Source organism: Schistocerca nitens, chromosome 1 (assembly GCF_023898315.1).
Source record: "Schistocerca nitens isolate TAMUIC-IGC-003100 chromosome 1, iqSchNite1.1, whole genome shotgun sequence".
Lineage (NCBI taxonomy): Eukaryota > Metazoa > Arthropoda > Insecta > Orthoptera > Acrididae > Schistocerca > Schistocerca nitens.
In genome coordinates, this window is record NC_064614.1 from 265,646,707 (window position 1) to 265,674,152 (window position 27,446).

Genomic DNA, 27,446 nt, shown 5'->3' on the forward strand with positions numbered 1-27,446 from the left:
CGTCCGTCCCTGAGACTGACCCTGTGAAGCCCTCCAAGCCTGAACCACCGAAGGCACAACATGAGAAACGGAAACAGAAGCAGAAGAAAGTCCCCAAGAATACCGACATTGCGGTGGCACCCGTCCCACTGCTTCCTACAGGCTCTGCGTCTGAGGACGAGGTGGAGATTCTGGCGTCCGCTGAGGACCTCGATCTCGCCGGTCCCTCAGCCGCTATGGATAGCGCTAGCACCGGTGCTCAATTGGAGGCAGCAGGTGACCCAGTGGCGTAATCTGCCTTCCAAGTCCCGTCACGCCTCTCTCAGACATGGCCAATAACATCCTTCAGTGGAACTGAGCTCCGACAACTTATCAGCATTCACCCTTTCTTCTGCATTGCACTTCAGGAAACTTGGTTTCCAGCAATGCGAACCCCCGCCCTCCATGGCTATCGGGGTTATTATAAGACCCGAGCAGCTTATGCAAAGGTGTCTGGTGGCGTCTGCATCTATGTCCTTAACTCTCTTCACAGCGAGTCTGTCCCTCTACAAACGGCTTTAGAGGCTGTCGCTGTTAGGGTGTGGACGCCACAGGCTATTACCATCTGCAGTCTTTACCTTCCACCGGATGGTGATGTCGCGCAGCATGAGCTGGCTGCGCTGCTGGCCCAATTGCTTCAAATGGCTCTGAGCACTATGGGACTTAACATCTATGGTCATCAGTCCCCTAGAACTTAGAACTACTTAAACCTAACTAACCTAAGGACAGCACACAACACCCAGCCACCACGAGGCAGAGAAATGGCCCAATTGCCGCCACCTTTCTTGTTACTGGGCGATTTCAATGCCCACAACCCTCTATGGGGTGGGACTGTCTCCGATGACCGTGGTTGTGCCGTGGAGCATTTGTTGGCTCAGCTCGACCTTAGCCTCTTGAACACCGCATTTCAGTGTGGCCCATGGCTCGTTCTCGGCCATCGATCTCTCTCTTTGCAGCCCCGGACTTGTCCCATCCCTCCACTGGAGAGTGCATCCTGACCTGTGTGGTAGTGACCATTTTCCCATCTATTTGTCACTGCCCCAGTGTCATTGTTCTGGGCGCCTGTCCCGCTGGGCTCTCCACAGGGCTGACTGGCCGGCTTTTACTTCCGCTGCAACCATCGAGTCTCCCCCACAGGGTGACATTGACGAGGTGGTCCATGTCTTAACCACGTCAATCATTTCGGCGGCAGAGGCTGCCATCCACTGCTCTTCTGGACTCCCTCGGAGGAAGGCTGTACCCTGGTGGTCGCCGGAGATTGCTGAGGCTATTCGCGACCGTAGGCAGGCCCTCCAGCGTCATAGGCGGCACCCGTCTCTAGAGACCCTCATCGCCTTTAAGAGGCTCCGTGCCTTGGCCCATCGTCTTATTGTACGGCGTAAGCAGGAGTGCTGGAAGAGGTATGTCTCATCCTTGGGCACCCGTGTCTCTCCCTCGCTAGTGTGGTCCCGGATCCGGCGGATTTATGGATACAAGACTCCTATGGGTGTCCCTGGGATCTCCTTGGACGGCGCTGTCTGCACGGATGCTGCCGCCATTGCTGAACGCCTTGCTGCGCACTTTGCTAAGAGCTCTGCAACTGCAACTTATCCCCCCGCATTTCGCTCTCTAAAGGAGCGAGCCGAGCAGACGCCGTTATCATTCCACACGCGTCGTTCTGAAAAATACAATACTCCTTTCAGCGAGAGGGAATTCCTCACTGCCCTCGCCGATTGCCCTGATACGGCACCAGGACCAGACTGCATCCACGCACAGATGCTGAAGCATCTCTCCAGGGACTGCCAGAGACACATCCTCACCATCTTTAATCGCATTTGGAGCGAGGGCGTGTTCCCGTCGCAATGGCGAGAGGGTGTTATTGTCCCCATCTTGAAGCCCGGTGCGGATCCACTGGCGGTGGACAGCTATCGTCCCATTACCCTCACCAACGTTTTGTGCAAATTGCTCGAATGTATGGTGGGGCGGCGTTTGTGTTGGGTGGCTTCCGTTGGGGCCGGTCTGCGGCGGACAATTTGGTGCGGCTGGAATCTGCTATCCGTGCGGCCTTTGCCCGACGTCAGCATCTCGTTGCTGTCTTTTTTGGTCTGCGGAAGGCGTATGACACCACTTGGAGGCATCACGTCCTTGCTACGTTGCATGAGTGGGGTCTTCGTGGTCGGCTCCTGGCTTTTCTTCAAACCTTTTTATTGCGCCGCTCTTTCTGGGTGCAAGTCGGTTCCACCTCTAGTTCCTCTTATACACAGGAAAATGGGGTCCCGCAGGGCTCGGTGTTGAGCGTCTCCTTATTTCTAGTGGCCATTAATGGTCTGGCTGCAGCCGTGGGGTCGTCGGTGTCTCCTTCTTTGTATGCCGACGACTTCTGCATCTCCTTTAGCTCCACGACTACGGGAGTCGCCGAACGCAGGCTGCAAGTAGCCGTTCGCAAGGCAGCATCATGGGCTCTGACTCATGGTTTTCAGTTCTCTGCAGCCAAGACTTGAGTTATGCACTTCTGCAGGCGTCGGACGGTCCACCCTCATCCTGAACTTTATCTCAACGGCCACCTGCTTGAAGTGGTGGACACATGCCGCTTCTTAGGACTCGTCTTTGATGCCCGGCTCACATGGGTTCCTCATATTACTCAGCTGAAGCAAAAGTGCTGGCGACACCTCAACGCCCTCCGCTGCCTGAGCCACACATCTTGGGGTGCGGATCGCTGCACGCTGTTGCGATTGTACAGGGCCCTTGTGCAGTCCAGGCTTGATTACGGGAGCCTGGCCTATGGGTCTGCATCACCCTCCGTGTTGACGTTGTTAGACCCCATACACCACTGTGGGGTTCAGCTTGCAACTGGCGCTTTTCGTACGAGCCCCGTGGATAGTCTACTGGTGGAGGCCGGGGTTCCCCCGCTGCGAATTCGCCGCCATCGACTGCTCGCCGACTATGCTGTCCACATGCATTGCTCGCCTGGCCATCCCAATCGTCGCCTGCTTTTCCCTGCCATGGTCCTCCATCTGCCCGAAAGGCGACCTAGGTCTGGGCTTTCCATAGCTGTCCGCATCCAGTCCCTGCTGTCAGAACTGGGGTCATTCCCTCTTCTGCCTCCCTTCCGGGTCCGTGCATCTATGCCTCCCTGGTGTTTGCCCTGGCCGTCCATCCGTCTGGACTTGGCACAGGGACCCAAGGACTCGGTTCCGCCTGTGGCCCTCCGTCGCCGTTTTCTTGCGCTCCTCGCCTCATTTTCAGGCTGTGAGACTGTCTACACTGATGGTTCCCTGGTTGATGGTTGCACTGCCTATGATTTTGCTCATGCTGCCCATGTTGAACAGCGCTCCTTGCTGGCTGGCTGCAGTATTTTTACTGCAGAGCTGGTGGCCATATTGCGCGCTTTTGAGCATATGCGTTCCTGCTCAGGTACGTCCATCGTCATCTGCAGTGACTCCCTGAGCGGCCTCCAGGCCATCGACCACTGCTATACCTCTTCTCCTCTGGTGTCCTCTATTCAGGAGTCTGTTTCCGCCATTACCCGTTCTGGTCGTTCGGTGGTCTTTGTTTGGACGCCAGGTCACGTTGGCATACCGGGGAACGAACGTGTTGACAGGCTGGCCAAAGGGGCGATCGACGCCCCAGCTTTGGAGATCAGCCTCATGGCTCGCGATCAGCAGTTGGTGTTGCACCGTAAGGTGCTTGGGATGTGGACTGCTGAGTGGCATGGCATGACATCCTTGAATAAACTGCGTGCTGTTAAGGAGACGACCGATGTGTGGCGCTCCTCCCTGCGGGCTTCTCGCAGGGACTCTGTCATCCTGTGTTGGCTCTGCATTGGCCATACCTACCTGACGCACGGCCATCTTTTGCGTCAGGAGGATCCCCCCGTGTCGGTGTGGGTCCCGGCTGACGGTCGCCCACATTTTGTTGGAGTGTCCCCGACTGCGCACCCTCCGGCATTCTTTTAATCTCCTGGGCAATTTGCCTTTGGTTTTATGCGACGATGCCTCCATGGCTGATGACGTTTTAAATTTTATCCGTGGTAGTCCTTTTTATGGTTCTATTTAGGGAGGTCCTGCACCTTTCCCTTTCTGTGTCTTTTGTCCTCGCGTCTCCCAAAATTTGTTGCTGTTTTGGTGTGTAGTCGGATGGTTGACTCTTTCCCTTTTTTTTGTTCTTGTGGTCAGTCAACCAGTCTCCGGCCATCTTCTTTTCTTCTGTTTCTTTCTGTCTGGTGTTCATCTGTACTCTTCTTGTCTGTAGTGTTCGTTGCCGCATTTGTGTTCTTTCAGTGCCTGGGGGGGAGTCTCCTTCCCCTTGGGGTTTTACCTGCTTCGCAACTTTATGTCTCGCCTGTTTTTGGAATGTGGGACTGATGACCTTCGCTGTTTAGTCCCCCTTAAACATCCCAACAACCACCACCTTGCTGCCCCACACTAGGTTGTGGGCATTGGCATCATATCCAACCAACAGTTGATCGCCTTGCTGGTGGCAAGCTTCTGTCAGTCTCCTCACCTCCAAAGGAGGAGGAGAGCTGTCTTTATAAGGAAGGTATGCTGAGGCCAAAACAATTTCCCTCGTGATACCTTCCTCATGTTGCTGCATCCTGATAATCACTAGGTCCCTGGAACAGAAATGATATGAAGGGAATTCCATTTCTCAATAGATGCATGTTCTGGAGTTTCTCAGATTTCTAGCATAAATCAGCTTACTTCCAGTGCCACCGAGGCCCAATACATGCCCTTTATATAAGTAGGTTTCTTGTATCAAGGCCACGTCCACTTTCTGTCTCCCAGGCAGTGGCTCAGGGCAGCAGTGGCCCCTTTACTGTGCTGCAGATTAATCTGCAGCACCTCCAGTCTCTGCCTTGCTGCCATAATTGCCTGTGAGGTCTTTGATTACCCTAAAAACAATTTCAGGTCTTGCTCTCACATTGCCTTCAGAGACTTCTCTCTGACCTCCACCACCAGGGTTCGTCCTTCCAATCCAACCTTCTGGTTGATTACTCTCCAGTCCTCTGTTGAGACTTTTGGGTTCTGAATTTCTATTTTGTCAAACAGAGTCTTTGGAGAGACATCCTTAAGGAACTTTGGTACCCGTATTGATACCTTTGCAGTCTTGGGAAGCTCAGCTGCTGTCTTGACCAGCAGCTTCGCATCTTCCCATGGGAATATCATGGGCACCTTGTCATTCAGCCATTCCACTGTGTGCATCCACTCACAGACAAAAATGAGGGCACCACAATCTAGATAGACCCTCCCGAAGTTGCGTCCTGAACCAGTGTCCCCTCCAATCTTTTCAAAGAGGGCCATCTGTGTGAGTTTCTCCTATTGAAAGGTGATGGCTAGCAGTGGATAGCCTTCCTGGATAACTGTCATCTTAAAAACTGAGACTGCAGTACTATAGGTCTGTTTCCCTATTTTTTGCCTCGGCTTTATCTGGACTCGCTTATCCAGGGAGGAGGGAGTCTTAGATTCCTCCCTTATCCTCTTGTTACCTGTCTTCGACATTGTGGGGGTCTGCGTATCCCCTTCAACCTGAGACAGTTTTTTCTTAGGGGTCTTGGACTGAAGACCTTTTAATTCCCTCTGCTTGTGATTGGGAAGCTGTTCTTTTCCTTCCTTTTCTCTCTGTTCCCTGAGAAGTTTCCTCCTCTGGGCCCCAGAGAAGGCTTTAATCTTGATGTGGTCCAAATTCTCATTTACAGTTCCCATTTCTGGCTCAGATCTAGACCCTGATTCAGTAGTGGGAGGGCAATTCATTGGTCGGGACCCCGATGTTGGGTGTCTGAGGTCTCAGTTTGGCCCTCAGTTTGTTTTAATTTATTTTCTTTTTTCATGCCCATCTTGGTCCCACATGATTTGGGGATCTACAGTTCACCCCATGAAAACGCCATGCGGTGTAAGGCTACTTGCTCAGGGAGGTCGCCTGGTATCCCTGAGGCTCTGTTTGCGACACATCTTCCCATGTGCCATGCACCCCTCGGCATGGATTGCATCACACCTTGGGTTTGGAAGTAAATTGTGTAAGGACTAGGAGTAGTAAGGAAGACTGGACGTTGTGGGACACACTTAGTCTGATCCATCAGCTTGTCCTTTCTGGACAATTGAAGCAACCAAAAATCATCAAGGAACTCATGTATTGTGAGGTGAGTGAAAGAATTACAAGAGACTTAAAACCTGTCTGCAAGATGGATGGTAATCTACTTTAAACAGTATTCTTACCACTCACTCAAAACTGCATATGAATGTTTGTGGGAGGAAGACAAAGTTGTAGCTATGAATAAACTGTAGGGCCATTCTGCTATCATCTGAGCTGTCTCAACTGTGCTCAGATTTAGACATTTTATTAATATACATGTCATCAGCAAAATAATAGTTTTTGAAATGCCATTTTAAGTCACTGGAAGGTCATTTCTGTTGGTTAAGAACAAAACTGGTCCCAGTACTGATCATTGTACCCCTGTGGCACTCCACATCTTACATTCCCCCACTTCGAAGTTAGTTTCATGCTTGTGACACTATGTGTTAGTGAAATGCTCTGCTTTCTGTTATGAAGTTAAGACTCTATCCGTGCAAGAGGTACACCATTTTTGCCATAACACTTCAAGTTGCAATGCTCACAACATCAGAGAACATAAATGGTGTGTTCAGTGCACTGTTCAGTAATGTATAGGTTCTCCACGAACCCTCAGGCACTCTTGAATGTGACGTGGCAAGGTCAGTACCAACTCACTGTAGGCCTCTTGAGACATTTGTCACTCTTCAATGGCAGCATTCCTGAGAGCTTCAATCGTTAATGGAGGATGTTGATGACTAGAAATCACCCTTTTCAGCAAGCTCTATGCATGCTTATGCAATTCATATCCAGTGAGCATGCTGGCCAATCTATTCTTCGGATCCCATGTCCTGTCAGATACCAAAACACGCTATGAGCAAGATGAGGTAAGGTATTATCATCCTGTAGATTGAACCCTTCCCTTACTGTCTCTGCAAAATCGCTGGCTATGGGTTAGAGAATGTTCAGCAGACATGTGGCATTCAGTTGGAATGAGTGGTGTGCAGCAGCCATACATGATTCCTGCCCATAATACGACTGAGCCACCTGATTGTTGATAATGTTCCACAGTCATTGAGGGATTACTGAAGTTCTCCTGTTTACCTCCATATGTGAACAGAGTTGTTGTCATGGTGCAAGCCTATTCGCACTTCGCTTGTGAACGTGGTTTGGATCCATTGGTCTCTTGTCCAATGTTCATGTGTTCTTGCCCATCTGTTGTGTCATGCCTACTCATCGTATATGGGTGCCTAGACCTGCTTTCTTGGATTGCTAGACTACAATTCAAGCAAATTGTATTAATGAATTTGTAATACAGTAAGGTAAATGGCAATACTTAACTTTGAGTATTTACAGTGGCATGTTGCAAGCAATGGACACAGACAATATAAGAAAATCTCTTCAATATACACAACTCCTAATACAAATGAAACAATACAGTTCCAAAGTCACTGCTGTAGAGCTTGGAGAATGGCTAGTCTTCAACTGGGCCACGGACAGGGACCACGGTGCTTATGTTCTCTTTGCCTAGAGGCTGCTGCTGTCTCTATGTCATCCTAGGGAGGGTTTGGTCACTGTACTGTTGGCTGACATCTTCTTCACATCTCTCTATGCTCTACCATTCCTGAAAGTCATGCCGGTGCTTGACTTTTACACTGGATCGTTCGCCCCCCCCCCCCCCCCAAAAAAAAAAAAAAGATAGACCTTCGACGTATAAGGAGCTTGACAATGGCGGGGGAGGCAGAAGTGTGGATGCAGCACTGGACTGGAAGCTGAGGCTGCAGGGGATGTTAGGCTTCCAGTCATACCTCGCCATCTGGGCTTCGCTCTGGCTGAAACATCCCCCGGAAAATGACCAGAAGAGTACACATCCACCTACTGAGGCCCATAGCCAGATGTAGAAGGCATCGGCTGCTGTGATGTGGGTGGGTCCAGCTCTATCAGTAGGATGAGAGGAGGCGGGGGCCTTGAAGACCCTGTCTCCACGGGTTCGTCCCATGGTGTCATGATGGCACCCTCTGGTGAGTGCTGTAGCCATGCTGTCCTCGGAATCTGTGAATCTGGATTAAGAGAGACAGAAGGATCACCGTGCACATGACAGTGGCGAATTTGATTGTGATATCAGTGCTGCAATCCGTCTGGGCCTGAAATGAAATGCATGGATGCACCAAGTTGACGAAGGATCTCGCCTCGCACCCACCACCTGCTGCCGCTATAAACCTCACGTGAAGCGATACTTGCGACCTCCCTTTGGTGCTGGATGCTGAGGAGGGGTGGAGCAGTGTCTGATGGTGGTGGCCTTGAAGCAGTTCCGCCACCAATGGTCCATCTTGTGGATGTGAACGATAGGAGGCGAGAAACAGTTTCAGTGCTTGATCCCTGGTGTGTGAGGTGCGAAGTTTGGTCATCTGCTGCTTGGAGGGTCTGACAAAACATTCCACTTCGCTGTTTGACTGTGGATGGAACAGTGCACTAGCTAGATGCTATATGCCATTACGTCCACAAAATTTTAAGATTCATTTGACATGAACTGAGGGCTGTTGTCCGACACTATGACTTCAGGTAAACCTTCAAGACAAAAAATGGAGGACAATGCCTGTATTGTGCTACGTGACATTGTCAAGTTCATTGGCACAGCAAAAGGAAACATGCTATAAGAGTCTACCATAATCAACCAATGAGTGTTCCAAAATGTCCTGCAAAGTCTATGTGCACACGCTGCCATGGTAATTGCGACTTAGGCCAAGCACAGAATTTTTGTGGTGGAGCGGACTGATTTTCCGCACATGCATGACACTGTGACATCATCTGTGCTATTTGGCTGTCCATACCCTGCCAAGTGCAGTGTTGACACACTAACTGTTTCGTATGAACAATCCCCCAGTGTCCTTGGTGAAGTAACTGCAACACTTCTTTTTGCAAAGTGTTGGGAAACAGCACATGTGACTGTCCACTGTCATTTTAAACAAGAATCACACCTTGCTGTACAGCAAGGCTATGCTGACATACAAAGTATCGGTGCATGACAGAGTTCTTGATGCTATGTAATGAGCGAGGCCAAGATGTGCAAATCTGTTGTAGCAAAATGTTCAAATCTGAATCAGCTTCTGTGGACTGTGCAATTTTCCTATAGTTCAGAGGAAAGGATTGAAGCAGTTCAGAATCCTGAGCATCGTTGTGACAACGAGATGCAGCAGAAGCATCAATCAGAAGTTGTGAAAGTGCATCTGCATTACTTTGTTGAGCGGTCGGACGATACACAATCTCATACTGATATTGAGACAACAGCAAACCCCAACCTCACAGCTTTACTTCTGCCAGTATCTCATCTCCTACCTTCCAAACTTTACAGAAGCTCTCTGTGATCCTTGAAGAACTAGCACTCCTGAAAGAAAGGATATAGCGGAGACATGGCTTAGCCACAGCCTGGGGAATGTTCCCAGAATGAGATGTTCACTCTGCAGCGGAGTGTGCGCTGATATGAAACTTTCTGGCAGATTAAAACTGTGTGCCGGATCGAGACTCGAACTCGGGACCTTTGCCTTTCGCGGGCAAGTACTCTACCATCTGAGAGACCCAAGCACAACTCGCGCCACGTCCTCACAGCTTTACTTCTGCCAGTATCTCATCTCCTACCTTCCAGATTTTACAGAAGCTCTCCTGCAAATATCCTTTCTTTCAGGAGTGCTAGTTCTGCAAGGTTCGCAGGAGAGCTTCTGTAAATTTTGAGTTTGAGTCTCGATCCGGCACACAGTTTTAATCTGCCAGGAAGTTTCATATCAGTGCACACTCCGCTGCAGAGTGAAAATCTCATTCTAGCTACACTGTCTTTGGCATTGAATACAATCACTGACAACACACTATCCAGAATTGTAAAGCCAAAATAATCAAGGTCAAATATGTTCTCACAATCACATGACGGTAGCACAGTGAAAGTCACTGCTCGCGTATATGAGCAATACATGGCAGGCAAAGTACATGTTCTGTGAACAGGATTGTCTTGTCCATTATAAGCCATCTGGTGTGTGCTAGTTTTAGACAAGTGTGAGGAGCTTAACAGTTCATGTGTGTTATGATTCAGCAGTGTAACAGAAGCACGCATGTCCAACTGAAATTTCACACGTTTTCCACAAAGAAGCAAATGAACAAAAAGTTTGGTGGACTTGTGTAGTACTGAAGAAACTGTTCGCTTGCTAGCTCTGCTAATGCCTGCAGCACTTTTTGAATACACTGCATTAATTATATGGATCTTGTGACTAGATTTTTGTAAGTGGGCAGAATTCTGAAGTTTGTTCTGATGCAAACATATGGATTATACATGTCCTTTCTTGCCACAAGCGTAACACGTTGCTCGTCGGGATGGACGGTCTTGGCGTTGGTGCCGTGAATAGCACCAAGGCCATGACTTAATTCTATTTGTCTGTTTAGAGAGCTGTTTAAGCAGCATGGAGAAGTGTTTACATGGCATGGCGCGTGCAAGCTGCTGCTGCTGCTGAATGAGCTTTTCGCGAGCAAGGGGCGACTTCACCCGACAAATCTGTGGCTGCTCAAATTTATCGGCCAACATGGCACCTGAATCGTACTTATTTAGTACAATAGCAGACTGTTTCAAAATCTGTTCTCTAAGGCTGACACCAGTGACATTGTACACAATTGCATCACGCAATGAGAAATCAGAATATAAAGACCACAAGCACATTTGAATTTACATTTCCTCATCATACCCAGCAAATCTGTTACCCACTCATGATAAGTTTGTTCTGGCCATTTCTTACAATTAAAGAATTGGTACGTAGCTGCTACCACATTCACTTGTGAAAGGTCACTCTTAGTGGCATTAGTAAAGAGTTTTTGAATGAATCAAAACACTGCACTTCCTGCTGTGGGCAACAAATAGAGGAGTTTCACAGTGCCTGTTATATTGTGAGCAATTAAATGGACTTCAAACTGTTGCAACCACTCAAGCCATTCCTCTTCTTGTTCATGAAACTGGCAAAAAGGTGGTATAGCACTGGGAGCCACAGTAGATGTGGTTGGTTGTTCCGGCAAGTGCGCAGCGTTGGCCAGTAGTTGCTGCATCATATTGAGTAGAGATGCAATTTGTTGACTCTGAAACTGAAACATCTGCATTAGCTGCGTTGCATTTAATGCTTGCAGCTGTGGCACCTGATCAGGGGGTGGGATAGGTGGGTTTCTCATATCAGAAGATACCAAGGCAATAAACAGACAAGGCAAGCTAGAAAAATAAGTACAAAAGCAAAGAAAATTTTCGCTACACCCACCCACCCTGATTAGCCAAAACACTATAAGAGACTGTTAAAGCAAGTAAACACCTCTGCAAAGAAAAGATAAGAGAAAATTAAGGTGCCAGCAAAACACAAAAGCCCACGAAAAAGGAAAACAGAGAAACAGGGGTGGCTGTCTATATGGAATCCATTGACTTCCTCGACGCCAATGTTGTGTCCTGCCGACTTGTCAAATGTGGGTTGCCTAGGAAACCTGCTTTCTCTGTTCGCTAGTCAACAATTAAAAAAAAGTCATATTAATGAATTTACAGTAAGATAAATAACAATGTGTCCTTTCTTGCCGCGAGCGTAACGCTGTGTTTGTTGGGACGGGCAGTCTTTGAGAATTTACAATGGTGTGTGGCAAGCAGTGGGCAACAGACAGTGTAAGAAAATCTCTTCAGTATACACAATCCCTACTACAATTGAAACAATGCAGTTCCTAAGTCGCTGCTGTAGAGCTCATAGAATGACTCGTCTTCATCTGGGCCGCGGCCAGGTGGCGCGGCACTTATGTTCTCTTTACCTAGAGGCCACTGCTGTATCGGTGTCATCCTAGAGAGGGGTCAGTCATACTATTGGCTAACATCTTCTTCACAGCCCTGTCTGCTCTACTGTCCCTGACCATTGTGCTGGCGCTTGACTTTTACGCCAGAACACCATCTTGCATGAGCACCCCTGTGAGAGGTCTTCTGCTGTACAACCCCCTATCATGAAGTCTGTTGCCTACAATTTGGATACTTACGGTAACCCTTGTGGCTTCTCAAACTCATGGCGAAGAGTGGTCGATATCTTTGTAGGGCCCTGAGCTACTGTAGTTTTGTGTGGACGGCCTTCGCTGTATCGATCCTCTATTAAACATGTTTCTTGGAACTTTTTCCACAATCTGGAGGCAACACATTGATTAATGTGAACAATATTCACAGTGTCGACTTGTCTCATGTTTTGTCCCATCAATGTGATGATTTTGATATGGTCTGCCATGGAGAGACTGTTCTGAGGCATTGTGCTGCACTGCTAGGCACATGGACAACTGTGCATTCACAACAACTTAGCTCTCGTGTACTGTGTTTGTGTACAAGATGTGATTTCATGGCCCCTGATGAAGCACAATGGCAATGATAAACAATTTCACATTATGTACACAACCACCTTCGTACATAGTCATGAAAGAAATGCCCATGGTGACTATTGGTGGGAAATTTGGAAATATATTATTTGATGAGTGTAATCAAAGACTTTGGCAAGGTCACAGAATATACTGACAGAATACTTGTTCTTTTTTAGCTTATATTCCATTTTGTAGATGAGTGTTACTGTGGCACATTAAAAAATTCTGCTAGGAAATATGCCCATAATCATTGTTTAATGATAGTGGTAGATTATGGAAATCCTATCAAGCCAGCAAAAATTTTCATTATTGTGCTAGAAATTTTCTTAGTGATTAGATGAATTTTGTAATCTCCTTAGAGGGTGCGCTTTTGAAACAGATGTCTGTTGGTGGTGCATGCAGTGTCTGCACTAGTAAATCTAATAAATTGGTATTAGGTTGTTTATTACTGTGTGCAATGTGTGCTGTCACTGTGCGGAAGTAATTATTGAATTGGATTCATTTTGAAAATTCAGCCTTTCTGTCGGGGTTGTTTTCAATGGACTCAATTTCATTTGGGCCACTAATTCAGTTTGTTTCTTACTTAATGTTGATAAACGGGGAACAACAGGTAAAAAGAACAGTGTGCTTTTTCTAACAGACAGCCATGGTAGGAATTTATCAAGTATGTTTCGAGAAATAAATCGAGACTTAGCAGTGACCAGTGTTGTTAAACCTGGAGCGGGAACTAAACACGTTTTAGACCCTTGCATTCAAACAAAATCCACGCAAGAAAATGACTTTGTCGTATGCATAACGGGGTCAAATGATGTTGCGAAAAATGAAGCAGATGTCTGCGTAAAAGTGCTTCAGAACTTTCTCGAAAAAAATAAATCAAGGAATACAGTTGTTGCTACAGTGCCTCATAGGCACGATCTAATCTATAGTTCATGCGTTAATAAAGAAATTCGAAGAACGAATATTAAAATAAAGAAACTGTGCTCTGAATACGCAAATTGTGCCGTGGTCGATATAAGTAAACTGCAGCGTAACCTTCACACCAGACATGGGCACCACCTAAACTATGAAGGGAAAAAGTTTGTGTGCGAACGTGTCAGTGAAATAATTAAAGAAAGACTCACACGGAATAAAACAATCTACAAAAGTAGCGGTTTGAGTAATACCTGGAATGTACGTCATTTTTTAGTATAAAAGTCTGTGAATCGGCGGGTAATAAATCTCCTGTACTTGAACTAGGTGCTAAAAGCGACATTCGAATGAGAGAGTGTTCACAGACAATAAACAATAAAGATAAATCTGTTACTGTGAAGCAAACGAACATTCGCTGCATTAGGAACAAAGTATTACATTTTAGAGATTGGGGATCCGCTCCTGAACTAATTCATAGAGTTGAATCTTTCAAAGGAGTGAACAATCAGTGATTCAGAAAAAAAGAACGGTAGCTCCAAACGTTTCCCACAGCAGAGAGAGAGAGAGAGAGAGAGAGAGAGTCGGAGCAGACCAGTGGGGTCTCTGCTGGTCAGAGCACACTGCACGCCACACAACACAGCCAGCGCCGGCCTCTACCCTGCTTCTGCCTTGGCTGCCTGCATTGTGCAGTGCCCCATTGGATTTTGTGTTTCACACATGCCGTGCCGTCTCTGTGCTTCCTCTGCCGCGTGCAGTGTCTGGCGCACCTTAACTTAGCATCGTACTCCGTCAGCGATCATTTCAGTCGCACGTCCTGCCCTCTGGGCAGTTGATGCGAGCAACAGGACAGAAAGCCTCCTAGCGGAGAACATAAGAACTACTTGCAACAACCTGCTCGCAAGAGAACGGACGATTTGTCTCCGAGCGGGTGAGTGGTGGCCGTTCACCGCTCCCCCCACCCTCGGAACTCGCCCGCTCAACGCTCACTCCACCGTTCTCGACTCTAGCCAGAGCGTTGATCAAAGCAACTCAGGTGTCACTCTGGTCTCTGCGGTCTTAGCTCGCGCAGTAATACAGCTCGCGGCTCGACCGGCTTGACTCAGCGCCTCTGCATCGGAGTTCGTCTCTACTGGATATTGTTCTTCGTAGTAATACCGTTATGTATATTACATAATTATGTTATGTATACATCATTTGTTTTTATTTTATTTTTATTTGTTTAAACTGATCAGATTAGGTTTCTGATGGCTCCTCTTACTATAGGATTTTTTATTATGGTCACTCGAATTTACACTTTAATTACGAGCGAACCAATAAACGTATAGCAAAAGTGATACATCAATTTTTCCTTGTTTTATTCTGCGGAAGGCTATATGCAGCACTTTGGTCAAATAAGATCAAATAAGATCAAAATACAGGTATAGTACTGGAATAAACGAAGTTTAAAGGGCAATGTGCCTTCCATTTATTTTCTGTTGTGAATGAGTGGTGAGTCATGAAAAAGAGCTAGTTCATTTCAGGGAGTGAACAGTTCTGATCCGATCTCTGAAAAGAACAGTTTTGCCCATCTCTAAATACATTTAGAACATTTTTGCAGTATTGAAAACGTTGATGTTGTTTGTATCTCAGAACATTGGCTGACAGAAGATCAAGTACAATATTTTGTTCCTCAAGGGTATGCTGTTGGAGACATTATGTGTAGAAGTGAAAGAAAGAATGGAGGTGCCCTAATATTTGTTAAAGATATTATAATGTTTACTAAAATAGATGTTAGCTCTTACTGTGCTGAACTTGATGGAGAATTTAGCTGTATAAGACTAAACGTAGAGAATACCATAATCGTTAGCTTATATAGATCACCAGGAGGAGATGTAATACATTTTTGGAAAGATTTGAGCTGCTTATGAGGAAAATACTAAAATGTAACATAAAACTAATTATCTGTGGCGATTTCAACATTGAAATGGCCAACAGTGATGATCATGTTACTAGAACGTTTTTTAATATCTTAAGATCACTAAATTTACAATGTACAAATTACACGCCAACACGGGATAAGGCGTGCTTAGATAATATTATAGTAAATTTTTCTAGAGATATGTATGACGTCAGACTTGCCAGTGGAGCCCTAGCTGATGATGAACCATTGATTTTAACATTCTCCTGTGATCAGTTGCCGAAATCAGACAAATCAGTCAGAATCAAGCCTAATGCCACATAGGTAAGAGGGCAGAAAAATGAATATATTAACTTATTTATTGACAGCATATCTGATGTTAACTGGGACTTTGTATACAACACACAACCTGAGGAGGGTGCTGGTGAAATGGTGTTTAACAACTTCCTGGAAATACTCATAGAGTTATGGTACTCCTGCTCACCATTAATCCTCTCCAACAGACTGTTTGCATATCAACATGGTAAAAATACCACTACTGCTGTCACTGAAGTTGTTAACCAGGTGTTAACTGCATTCGAAAATAAGGATCTAGTATCAGTCGTACTTTGTGATCTTAGCAAAGCCTTCGACTGCATATCATCTGACACCCTACTTGCAAAACTGGAATTTTGTGGCATACAAAAACCATCTTTGGATGTAATCGAATCATACTTAAGTAACAGGAGACAGTTTGTATCAATTAAAAATAGATGCTCCTCACTGAAGGAAGTCCAGACTGGAGTGCCTCAGGGCTCAGTCCTAGGACCTTTTCTGTTCATCATTGCAATTAATGACTTACCTTACCATGTAGGAGCAAATTCAATTGTGTGTTATGCAGATGATACAACATTGCTGAATACACACCATGACACAACAGAACTGCATCAGGCAACACAGGAAAAACTAGAACTAGTAATGGATTGGTTTTCTTCTAATGAACTCCTGTGTAATCCTGATAAAACACAAGAACTAATTCTAGGTTTAACTACAGCTGTTGAAAGCAAATCAATAAAATTGTTAGGATTCCACATTGATTCAAAATTAAACTGGGAGGAACACATTAGCCATATCTGCAAGAGAATAGCAAGAGTGTGTTATCTCATCTGGAGACTGACAGATGTAGTCACTGATGAGTATCTAAAGGTGGTATATTTTGGCCTCTTTCAGTCACACATTTCCTATGGCATATTGTTATGGGGGCATTCTTGCTGTGTCAGTGAAATTCTGAAAATTCAAAAAAAAGTAATCAGAATAATGAGCAAAGTTAAGCCCAAGGAACACTTTATCAAGTACATGATATTAACTGTTGTGAATCTATACATCTACACAGCACTGCTTTATGTCAAAAGCAACTTAAATGAGTTCGAGATGAGAGAGAACATACATCCCCACAACACCAGAGGCAAGCTGGACTTCGACATACCAAGACACAGACTCACAAAAACTGCAAACTCACACAAAATAATGAGTTTAAAACTCTTCAACAAACTTCCAGCATCTGCTCGGTCACTGACCAGTAATATTTTCAAACATAAGGTTTATGAGTGGTTACTCAAACACCCATTTTATAAGATAACAGAATATTTTGAAGTAATCATTGACATTAGTATATAAGAATATTCCTAAAAGAAAAGGAATTAAATTGTAAAAACTTTACTGTAAAGTAATTGTTAATTGTATGTTTAATGTTCAGACCTATTCCGCTGTAAGTGGTCAATGGTGAATAAACTGAATAATGTTCTACATAGTTTTATTATTTTTGGAGTATTGTATTTTTTTTAAAACTAGTACAAGAGTTTTACTTTTCCGATGACTAGAGGATTTTATAATACTGGTGGCAATGGAATTTTAGATCTTGACTGCAACTTGTCCTCTGAATTAGGTAGATCTCCCTCATCTACTTGGACAGAGCCAAAGATTTAAAGAGAATGGATTTAGTGTCTTCCATCAAAACATCAGTTGCCTTATAAATAAATGGATGAACTTCTTATAACTATATAGGAAAATGAAACTACAGATGGAATTTTAACAGACTTGTGTGTATCAAATCATCACATGGAAATCTGTAAAACTGAGCTGGACACATACTAATGTACAACTGTAGAACCAATAAAAAGAAAGGAAGAGTGGTTAGTCCAAGGTATTTCAAACTAACCCTATTGTATTTAACAGGTTTTTAAATGCTGTGCCACTTTAATTTGTCAGGAAAAATACAGGCTTTTAGTACTTACAGTGTACAATCTAGCAGCAGGAAGTATATTAAACTTCACAAAGCAGCTAGAAACAGTTTTAATAAGTTCAAGCAGCCTTAATTGGAGAAGCACTATTTGTTGAGATATTAAAGTTCTTCAAGATAATTTCGACCAACAATACACATTACAACAGCTGTTGACAATTGGTTTTAGACCCAACAACCTGCACCGACTTAGTAGCAACAGTCAGTGGTTTTTCTCATCATAATGGTTAAGTGACAATAAAATATGCTGATCAGTTGAATACAGCTCACAGAAGAAAAGTGTTATACTGTAGAACTATAACAAGTGACTAAATCACAGTATTTAGAGATACGTTACAGACAGAACACTGGGGAGGAGCTTGCATAGTGGAAAGTGTTAATAGATAGTGTTAATAGATAATTTTATCTTTTGTAAACATATATCTACAGAACACTGTCTGCCTGCTTAGCTGAATGATAACGTGCTTGCCTCCCATGCAGTGGGCCTGGGTCCAATTCCCGGCATCGTTGGAGATTTTCTCTGCTCGTAGACTGGGTGTTGTGTTGTCCTCATCATCATTTCATCCTCATCACTGACACACGAGTCACTCATTGTGGCATCGAGTGCAATAAGACTCGCACTTGGCGGCCAAACTTCCCCAGATGGGGCCTCCTGGCCAGCAATGCCATTCGATCATTTCATTTTTCTTACAGAACACCGAGCCTTGTTTAATAGCTGTTGTGATGGTGCTGGTAGTGGTGGTGGTGGTGATAGACTTTAGCTCGAAGACTGGTTTGATGCAGCTCTCCATGATACTCTATCCAGTGCAGACCTCCTCATCTCTAAATAACTGCTGCAACCTACATCCTTTTGAACTTGCTTTCTGTATTCGTTTCTTGGTCTCCTTGTACATTTTTACCCCCTAAACTTCTCCCCAGTACTTAGCTGGTGATCCCATGATGTTTCAGTGTGTGTACTATCAACCGATTCCTTCTTTTAGTCAAGTTATGCCACAAATTTCCAGATAAACACCTTCAGAAAAGACTTCCTAACACTTAAATTAACAAACAAATTTCTCTTCTTCAGAAATGCTTTTATTGCCATTGCCAGTCTACATTTTATACCCTCTCTACTTTGACCGTAATAATTTATTTTACTGCCCAAATAGCAAAACTCATCTGCAACTTTTAGTCTCTTGTTTCCTGATCTAATTCCCTTGGCAGTGCCTGATTTAATGTGGCTACATTCCATTACGCTTGTTTTGCTTTTGTTGATATTTGTCTTATATTCTCATTTGAAGACACTGTTCATTCCTTTCAACTGCTCTTTCAAGTCCTTTGCTGTCTCTGACAGATTTCAATGTTGTCAGCAAGCCTCAAAGTTTTGGTTCTTCTCCCTGAACTTTCTTCCGTCTACAAATATTTTTTTGTTTCCTTTACTGCATGCTCAGTGTGCAGATAGAATAACATTGAGGATAGGCTACATGCCTGTCTCACTCCCTTCTCAATCAATGCTTCCCTTTCGTGACTCTTGACTCATATAACTGCCATCTGGTTTCTGTACAGGTTGTAAATAACCTTTTGGTCCTTGTATTTACCCCTGCTACCATCAGAATTTCAAAGAGCGTATTCCACTTGACATTATCAAACACTTTCTCCAAATGTACGAAAGCTATAAATGTATGTTTGCCTTTCCTTAACCTATCTTCTAAGATAAGTTGTTGGGTCAGTATTGTCTTGCGTGTTCCTAAATTTCTCCTGAACATAAAGTTATCTTCCCCAAGAACTGCTTCTACCAATTTTTCCATTTGTCTGTAAATAATTCATGTTAGTGTTTTGCAACCATGACTTATTAAACTAATTGTTCAGTTATATTTACACCTGTTAGCTCTTTCTTTAGAATTTTAATTACTACATTCTTCTTGAGATCTGAGGGTGCTTTGCTTGCCTCATACATCGTGCATACTAGCTGGGATAGTTTTGTTGTGGTTAGCTCTTTCAATAGGCCTTATTTCAACTGGGGCCTTTCAGTGTTCTGTCAAATTCTTCTTGCAGTATCACATCTCCTACCTTCTACCTCTTCTCTTTCTATAGTATTGCCTTCAAGTACATTTCCCCTGTATAGCCCTTCTATATAAGCCTTCCATCTTCCGACTTTCCCTTCTTTGCTTAGTACTGGTTTTCCATCTGATCTCTTGATTTTCATACCACTGCTTTTCTTTTCTCATTAATTTTCCTATAAGCTATCATTCCCCAATATATGCTTCTATATCCTTACATTTTTCCTCTAACTATTCCTATTTAGCTATTTTGTGTTTCCTGTAAGTCTCATTTTTTAGAAATTTGTATTCCCTTTTGCTTGCTTCATTTGCTGCCTTCTTTTTTTCCCTTTCATCAGCTAAATGAAGTACCTCTTGTGGTATCCAAGGATTTCTACTATGTCATGTTTTTTACCTGTTTGATCCTCTGCTGCCTGCACTATTTCATCTCTTAAAGCTACCCATTTGTCTTCTACGGTATTCCTTTTCTTGTTTCAATCAGTCATTTCCTAATGCTCCCTCTGAAACTCTCAACAACCTGCAGTTGTTTCAACTTTTCCAGGTCCCATCTCCTTGATTTCCTAGCTTTTTGCAATTTCTTCAGTTTTAATCTGCAGTTAATAACCAATAAATTGTCCACATCTGCCCCTGCAAATGTCTTACAGTTTAAAATCTAGTTCTGAAATCTCTGTCTTACTATTATAATCAATCTGAAATCTTCCAGTGTTTCGTGGTCTCCTCTTTCATGATTCTTAAATCAAGTGCTAGCAATGATTAAATTATGTTGTGTGCAAAATTCTACCAGGTGGCTTCCTATTTCATTCCTTTCCCCCAGTCCATATTCATCTACTATTTTCCCTTCTCTTCCTTTTCCTACTATCGAATTCCAGTCCCCCATCACAATTAGTTTTTCATCTCCCTTAACTATCTGAATAATTTCTTTTATCTCATCATACATGTCTTCAGTCTCTTCGTCTGTGGAGCTAGTCAGTGTAAAAACTTTTACTACTGTTTTGGGTGTTGCCTTCATTTCTGTCTTGGCTATGATAATGCATTCATTATGCTGTTCATAGTAGCTTACCTGCATTCATGTTTACTTATTTATTTTAGTCCTACTCCTGCGTTACTCCTTTTTGGTTTTGTGTTTATACCCTATACTTAGCAACTAGAAATCCTACTCATCCTGCCATCAAACGTCACTAATTCCCACTCTGTCTAACTTGTACATATCCATTTCACTTTTTAAATTGTCTAACCTACCTACACAATTCAGAGATCCAAACCATAGATTGCCAGTCTTGTTTTTCCTGATGACAACATCCTCCTAACCAGTTCCCACGAGGAGATCCAAATGGGGGCTGTTTTACCTCTGGAATGTTTTCCCCATGAAGATGCTGTCATCATTTAACCATACTGTAGAGCTACATGCCCTCAGAAAAAATAACTGTTTTAGTTTCCTTTTGCTTTCAGCCATTCGCAGTACCAGCACAGCAAAATTTTGGTTGATGATACAAGGCTAGATCAGTCAGTCATCCAGAATGCTGCCCCAGCAACTATTGAAAGGGTTCTCTTTGGGAACCATAAGTTTGTCTGGCCTGTCGACGGATACACCTCCATTGTTGTTGCACCTATCGTATGGCTCTCTGCACCACTGCGGCATGCAGGCCAATCCACCATGCCAAGGTCCAGTGTCCATGGGGCTGGGGGTTGGATAAGCCCTGGAGTTAAATATCTTCTGCTACATTGTTGATGTGTGCATTTGTGTTACTGGTACAACCACTATAAAAATTCAAATATAAATGAAATATGTCAAAATATAACAATGTGAATATAGAATAAAATTTTACAGTACAGTGTTAACTTTTTACTGTTAACCAAGAGATCATTATTCACAAAATATTCTTGGATACACGGTGGTATTTATGTGTTTGTCATCAGTTTGAACACACAAATTACACCCTGGATATGGGCCACTTAATCTGACTCTTTATTACTTTTTTTTAAATTTTGGGCTACTTAGAGGATGATGTGGCACTTGTGTCACTGAGAATGGGTTCCTTGTTCTGCTTTACTATATGACACCAACTTCAATTAATTAATGAGAACATAGCAATACAAAGTGAAAGAGTGCAACAGCATGCCGTGATCATACCATTAGGCAAGAGCTAAGAACAACTATTTCAGCATTATGCTTACCTGTACAGTACATAAAACCATAGACTTCCATTTCTGCTATAACAAGACGGGTTTGAAAAATACACCTACGAATAAAACAGAAAGTCTTTTTTCCAAGTTTAAGCTCCTCTTTAGTCATGTCAATGTCAATGTCATGGACTCTTTCAGTATGGAATCATATTTGACTTTATGTCTGTTTTGCTTTTAAGATAATGTAGCACCTTCCTGTTATCTTGTTTGTGTCGTTTACGTATTACTTTGTTTCCTCTCTTCAGGCATTGGTGTGAGCAAAGTGACAATCTGGATCGTTACACATGGACTGCACATGATGGAAGAAATTTTGGAATCCAGGAAATTGATGATGGTCCATTCAGGATAACAACATCTTTTGTTAAGAGGCTTGGTGGCAGCCATGGTGGTGATTGGACTGCAAGAATCAGTGTTACCACACAGGCAAGGACAGTTTTCAGTTTCTTCCAACTTCTGTACACAAATTGTTACTAGTGAACTTATAAACACTAAAATAAGTGTTCCATGACATAGAAGAATAGACCTAACAGGTATCTGCAATGGATTTTATGGAGATGAGATTCCCAGCATATAAGCTATATCAAATTGAGTGTGAAACCTGATCTTTTGATCACAGTCACTGTCAGAGGTAAATATGACAGTTGGAATTGTGATGATGTCTCAAATGTATAGGCAGAGGGTGGGAAACTCCAGGAATGCTGCAGAAGGGGTTGATAATTTAAATATCTGTGGAAACTGTTTTAGTAGTTGGAAGACATCTGAGTATTCACATCCTCCAGTGTAGAAATCGCTAAGAAGTGACTTACACAGGGAGTCCAAAGTTAAAGTTCCAGTTTCAAAATGCTGCAGAAAGAGAACCACTGCTCAGAATATCAAATCTGAACAGCAAATTATTTAATGCAGGGGGAAAAAAAAAGAATATGCTCACCAACAGATGCACAGCATACGGCTGTTCCTTAGTTTGCGTTCAAGACACCCAACATGACTGTTGCTATGAAGGATTGTGCACTGCTAGTAGAGCTCTTTTATAAGAATGGTAATTGTATGCCAGCAGCTCTGTAGAAGTTCTGGACAGTCAAGGGCATGAAAAAATGCATTGTTCTGATGTCTTCTAAGGGACTGGAGGAAACGATTACAGAAGTGCAATGTGGCAGAGGGAGGAAAGCAGTTGATCTGACGTCTGTCAAAGATGTGGCCACATTGTTGCAAGAGTGGTTGAGCAGTGGTGTGCAAACATGAAGTGAACAGGGAATTTCCCAAATGTTGGATATGCCTGCAAGCACAGTGCATAAAATCCTACAAAACATCCTGCATTGGTGTCTGTACAAAATCACCCATTTCAGGATTTGCTTCCTGCTGACCTCCTAGCAAAACAGACATTGTGTGGGGAATCTCTCACTCATATGGAAGTGGGCAAGGAATGGCCATGGAACATGCTGTGAACAGGCAAAGTCATTCTCCAAGGACATGTCAATACACAGAATTGCAGAATATGGGCAACAGAAAATCTGCACACACATCAACCTGCACCACTTCATTCTGCAAAAGTGACTGTATGGTGAGGGTTGATTGCACCATTTATGATAGGACCATGTTTTTTTGAGAAGATGAGTCGTGTGGGTCTTGTTACCTGTACGGTCTCTGGTAAATGTTATGAGAGTCTTCTGTACACCCACGTCATTCCAACCCTTCAACAGCATGGATGTCTGGGTAAGATCAGTTTTATGCAAGATGGCTCTTCTGCACATTTCACAGCCTATGAAGCGGGTGCTGCAGAGGCATTTCGTAAATACTAGAATTATCAAACATCATTTCACTACAGCCTGGCAGTCCAGATCCCTCATCTTAATATGTGTGACTTCTGGCTGTGAGGTTACATGAAAGACATTGTGGTCAGTGCTTCGATTACAAACATAGCTGGATTGAAGGCATGCATTGCGCAGCATTTTGTGAATGTGACCTCAGTGAGACACTCTGATCTGTTGTGGAACATGCTGTTTCTCAGTTTCAACCTGTGCCAGAAAACAGGGGACAGCATATCGAGCTTGTCTTTCTCTAGTCTCAAAACACTTAGAAACCGATGTCATTTTGCCTTTTATGCAGTTTTTGACCTCGGGACAATTAAAAACCAATTTTTGCCACACAGTGTGGTATGTCCTTACTGCGGTGGATGGGCTTGCCTAACTAACAGAGCAACTGTTGGCTGCCGAACTTGTGCAGTCATGCACTTTGAATGGTATGGATGGTGTAATGTACAGCTCAAACCATAGACATCGTATTGCAGTTCATCTTTGATTTGTAGCCAACCAACCCCATTTCTGTTAAGATGCTTACAGCACCATGTATTTGTAATTTTTTAAAAAATTATATTTTGTTCTATGATGATTTCCCCTGTGTTAATAATAAGGTGTTTAAATTTGATATCATTGTGAGCAGTGGTTCTACATCTACAGCATTTTGAAACTGGGACTTTAATAATGGACATGCTGTATGTAAACACTGCCAACTGACTCACAGCTTCCTCAAACTTTGAAACAAACACTGGCAACAATGTCTGTCATTGAAGGCTCAGGTTTCACATCTGATTTGATATTTCTTCGCTACTGATAAGTCTTTATCCACAGATGTTATGCTGTGGGTATGCAGTGATCTCATAGATGTTTTATTATAGAAAGCCTTTCATTTTCTATTATGCTTTTTGTTTTAAGCAAGAGAAAACTCAAGGGCTTGCTAATTATGAATTGCAGGGATGACTCATGACTGAATTCTTACATAAAATACATAATTCAGTTCACCAGTGGAGGTCAGCTGCGTGACACTGCTTTTGTGATTTATGTTTACTTACCATTAATGTCTATTACTACTACTGCTAATAGTACTACTGCTAGAAATGTTATAAAACATGTAAGCACCATTTTGTATTCTGTGGTATGGCTGACCTGGCAGCTTCTTGCCTCTGAAGGGCTTCTTGCACTTACAAACTCTGCAGTACTCTGTTAGGTCAGCCATGTATGTATATTTGTGAGTTAGCATCCTACACAGTCAGTGCCCTCTTAAGTTCCTAGTGTTCACACAGTTTTGAGAAATTTTGCAGTGGCCACCAGAGAGTTAACCATGATTTGTTGATGTGTTTGCGTAATATATTACTTCTTCTCACTGTTTACTGCTTTTGTAGTATACTATTCCTTTTCATTTTCTGAGTCATTGACTTTTAGGACCTATGGTCAAAATTTGAGTACTGAGACAGCAGTTGTTATGAAGTGTTGAGGCTCTGGTTGTTACAGTGCACCAAATGTTTGACAATATTCCAGGATACTTGACAGTTCGAAATTCCAGATGATGATAATAATAATAAAAAATCCCCCCCTCCCCATTTTATTCCTCAGTAAAAAGGCAATAAGCTCAACACTAAGACATTCTTTTGTAGTACAGCTGCATTTAGTGCATTATTTACTATATTTTATTTTCATGTGAGCTTACAGGACAAGATCTGTATCAAACCAGGATTGAGATGCACTTGAGGAAATTGAGTTACTTGCTAATTTCCCAATCTTCCTTCATGGTATTGTTGAAATGTGCAGCCTCTCTAGCAGTTTCTTCTTTTCACCAATTTTTTTTGTGATATTCTTTTCAATAATGTCTCTATTACTTGAGTGGCATATATTGTATAAGAATTTCTTTTTCCTTCACCAAGTCTACGCCCAAGGTATTGTTAACAATATGTATGTAGGGTGGCCCTACAGGGTCTGGAAAACCATGGGCAAATCCCAGACATTAATACCAATAAAAGCAGTGCTTTGCAGTTAGGTTTCACTAGATATTTAAATTTTTGTGTTTCTGTTCAAATGTTCTGTTAAGCATTCATTGGTTTCTTTGGTAAAGTGCATCTTGTGCTAGACTGAAAAAATGCTATTTTTGTCAAGAAATATGCCCAAATGCAATAGTTTGACACATGACACAAATACGTGTTGTACTCAGTCTTGAATTTTTATTCTATTGTTTTAAGCAGTTTTCATTTCCTTTGTTGTTGTCTTGAGTATTCCTTCCATTTTCCTTGTTATATATCAACAGTTTTAATAAACTGATTCTCTAACAAGGATGACAAGAAATTATAAAAAACATGAAATATTGTGTTCATTTGTGAAGTTTGTTTTTACAAATATTTCCTCATGACAGTCTATTGACCTCCTCCTCAGTAGGTCAGTGGTGGGGTCCCACTTCAAGGCCTATTCTAAATAACTCATTTTTTTGGGGGTAAATACTTTAGCCAACATATTTTTACTTTAAGACCCCGAGCGATTGGTTTACTTTCTTTCCTGTTGGCACCAGTTTTTGTGACTGCAATTAGGGGGGGGGGGGGGGGGGAGCAGGCTCTACGAATGTATGCTGCTGATCATTCAAATTCCAACACCAGGAAGGATATCAAATAATGAAATTTTACATATTGTACATATACAGGATGGTAAAAAGAATATATGATTAGATATATGTGTGGTGTCTGTTCTTTCGGATATGTCCACCAGCCATAATGCCATAATGATTTAAAACACAAAGGAATTACAGACAATGGCTGCAAGTGAGTATTGATTGAAATCAATGAGCAAAGAGTTGAAAATTGGTGCTGGATCAGGATTCAAACTCGGGTCTCCTGCATACTTGGCAGATACTCAGACCACTAAGCCATCTGGAGTAGGTACGAATAATTTCATCTATGATCTGTATAGAAGGAATGAGGAAAGATCAAACAGCGGATTTCTCATTCATAAATTGCATTTGAATGTTGGTTGATACACCTCGTGCAAGAAGGGTGTGTGTGTGTGTGTGTGTGTGTGTGTGTGTGTGTGTGTGTGTGTGTCAGTCAGTATATATGGTGCCTGTTTTTTGGGCATCTCCAAAAGAACAGACATTATTTTGATTCAGCAGCCATTATGATTTAAGACACAAAGGAATATCAGACATTGGCTATGTCTGGATGGTTTAGTGGTCAGAGCATCTGCCTATACTCTATTCATCATAAGAACAAACCTGATGTTGTTGTTGTTGTTGTGGTCTTCAGTCCTGAGACTGGTTTGATGCAGCTCTCCATGCTACTCTATCCTGTGCAAGCTTCTTCATCTCCCAGTACCTACTGCAACCTACATCCTTCTGAATCTGCTTAGTGTATACATTTCTTGGTCTCCCTCTACGATTTTTACCCTCCACGCTGCCCTCCAATGCTAAATTTGTGATCCCTTGATGCCTCAAAACATGTCCTACCAACCGATCCCTTCTTCTAGTCAAGTTGTGCCACAAACTTCTCTTCTCCCCAATCCTATTCAATACCTCCTCATTAGTTACGTGATCTACCCACCTTATCTTCAGCGTTCTTCTGTAGCACCACATTTCGAAAGCTTCTATTCTCTTCTTGTCCAAACTGGTTATCGTCCATGTTTCACTTCCATACATGGCTACACTCCATACAAATACTTTCAGAAACGACTTCCTGACACTTAAATCTATACTCGATGTTAACAAATTTCTCTTCTTCAGAAACGATTCCCTCGCCATTGCCAGTCTACATTTTATATCCTCTCTACTTCGACCATCATCAGTTATTTTACTCCCTAAATAGCAAAACTCCTTTACTACTTTAAGTGTCTCATTTCCTAATCTAATCCCCTCAGCATCGCCCGATTTAATTTGACTACATTCCATTATCCTC

The 27,446-nt window shown here is 43.2% G+C and overlaps 1 protein-coding gene across 3 annotated transcripts in view; it reads left to right on the plus strand.

Moving 5' to 3' along the window:
- LOC126247803 (mannosyl-oligosaccharide glucosidase) overlaps positions 1 to 27,446 on the plus strand; it is a 70,918-nt gene that overhangs the window by 31,543 nt on the left and 11,929 nt on the right. For all 3 annotated transcript variants that reach the window (XM_049948511.1, XM_049948513.1, XM_049948512.1), the window contains exon 4: positions 21,991 to 22,168. In XM_049948511.1, coding sequence (XP_049804468.1) covers positions 21,991 to 22,168 — 178 coding nt within the window. The remainder of the gene's footprint in view (positions 1 to 21,990; positions 22,169 to 27,446) is intronic.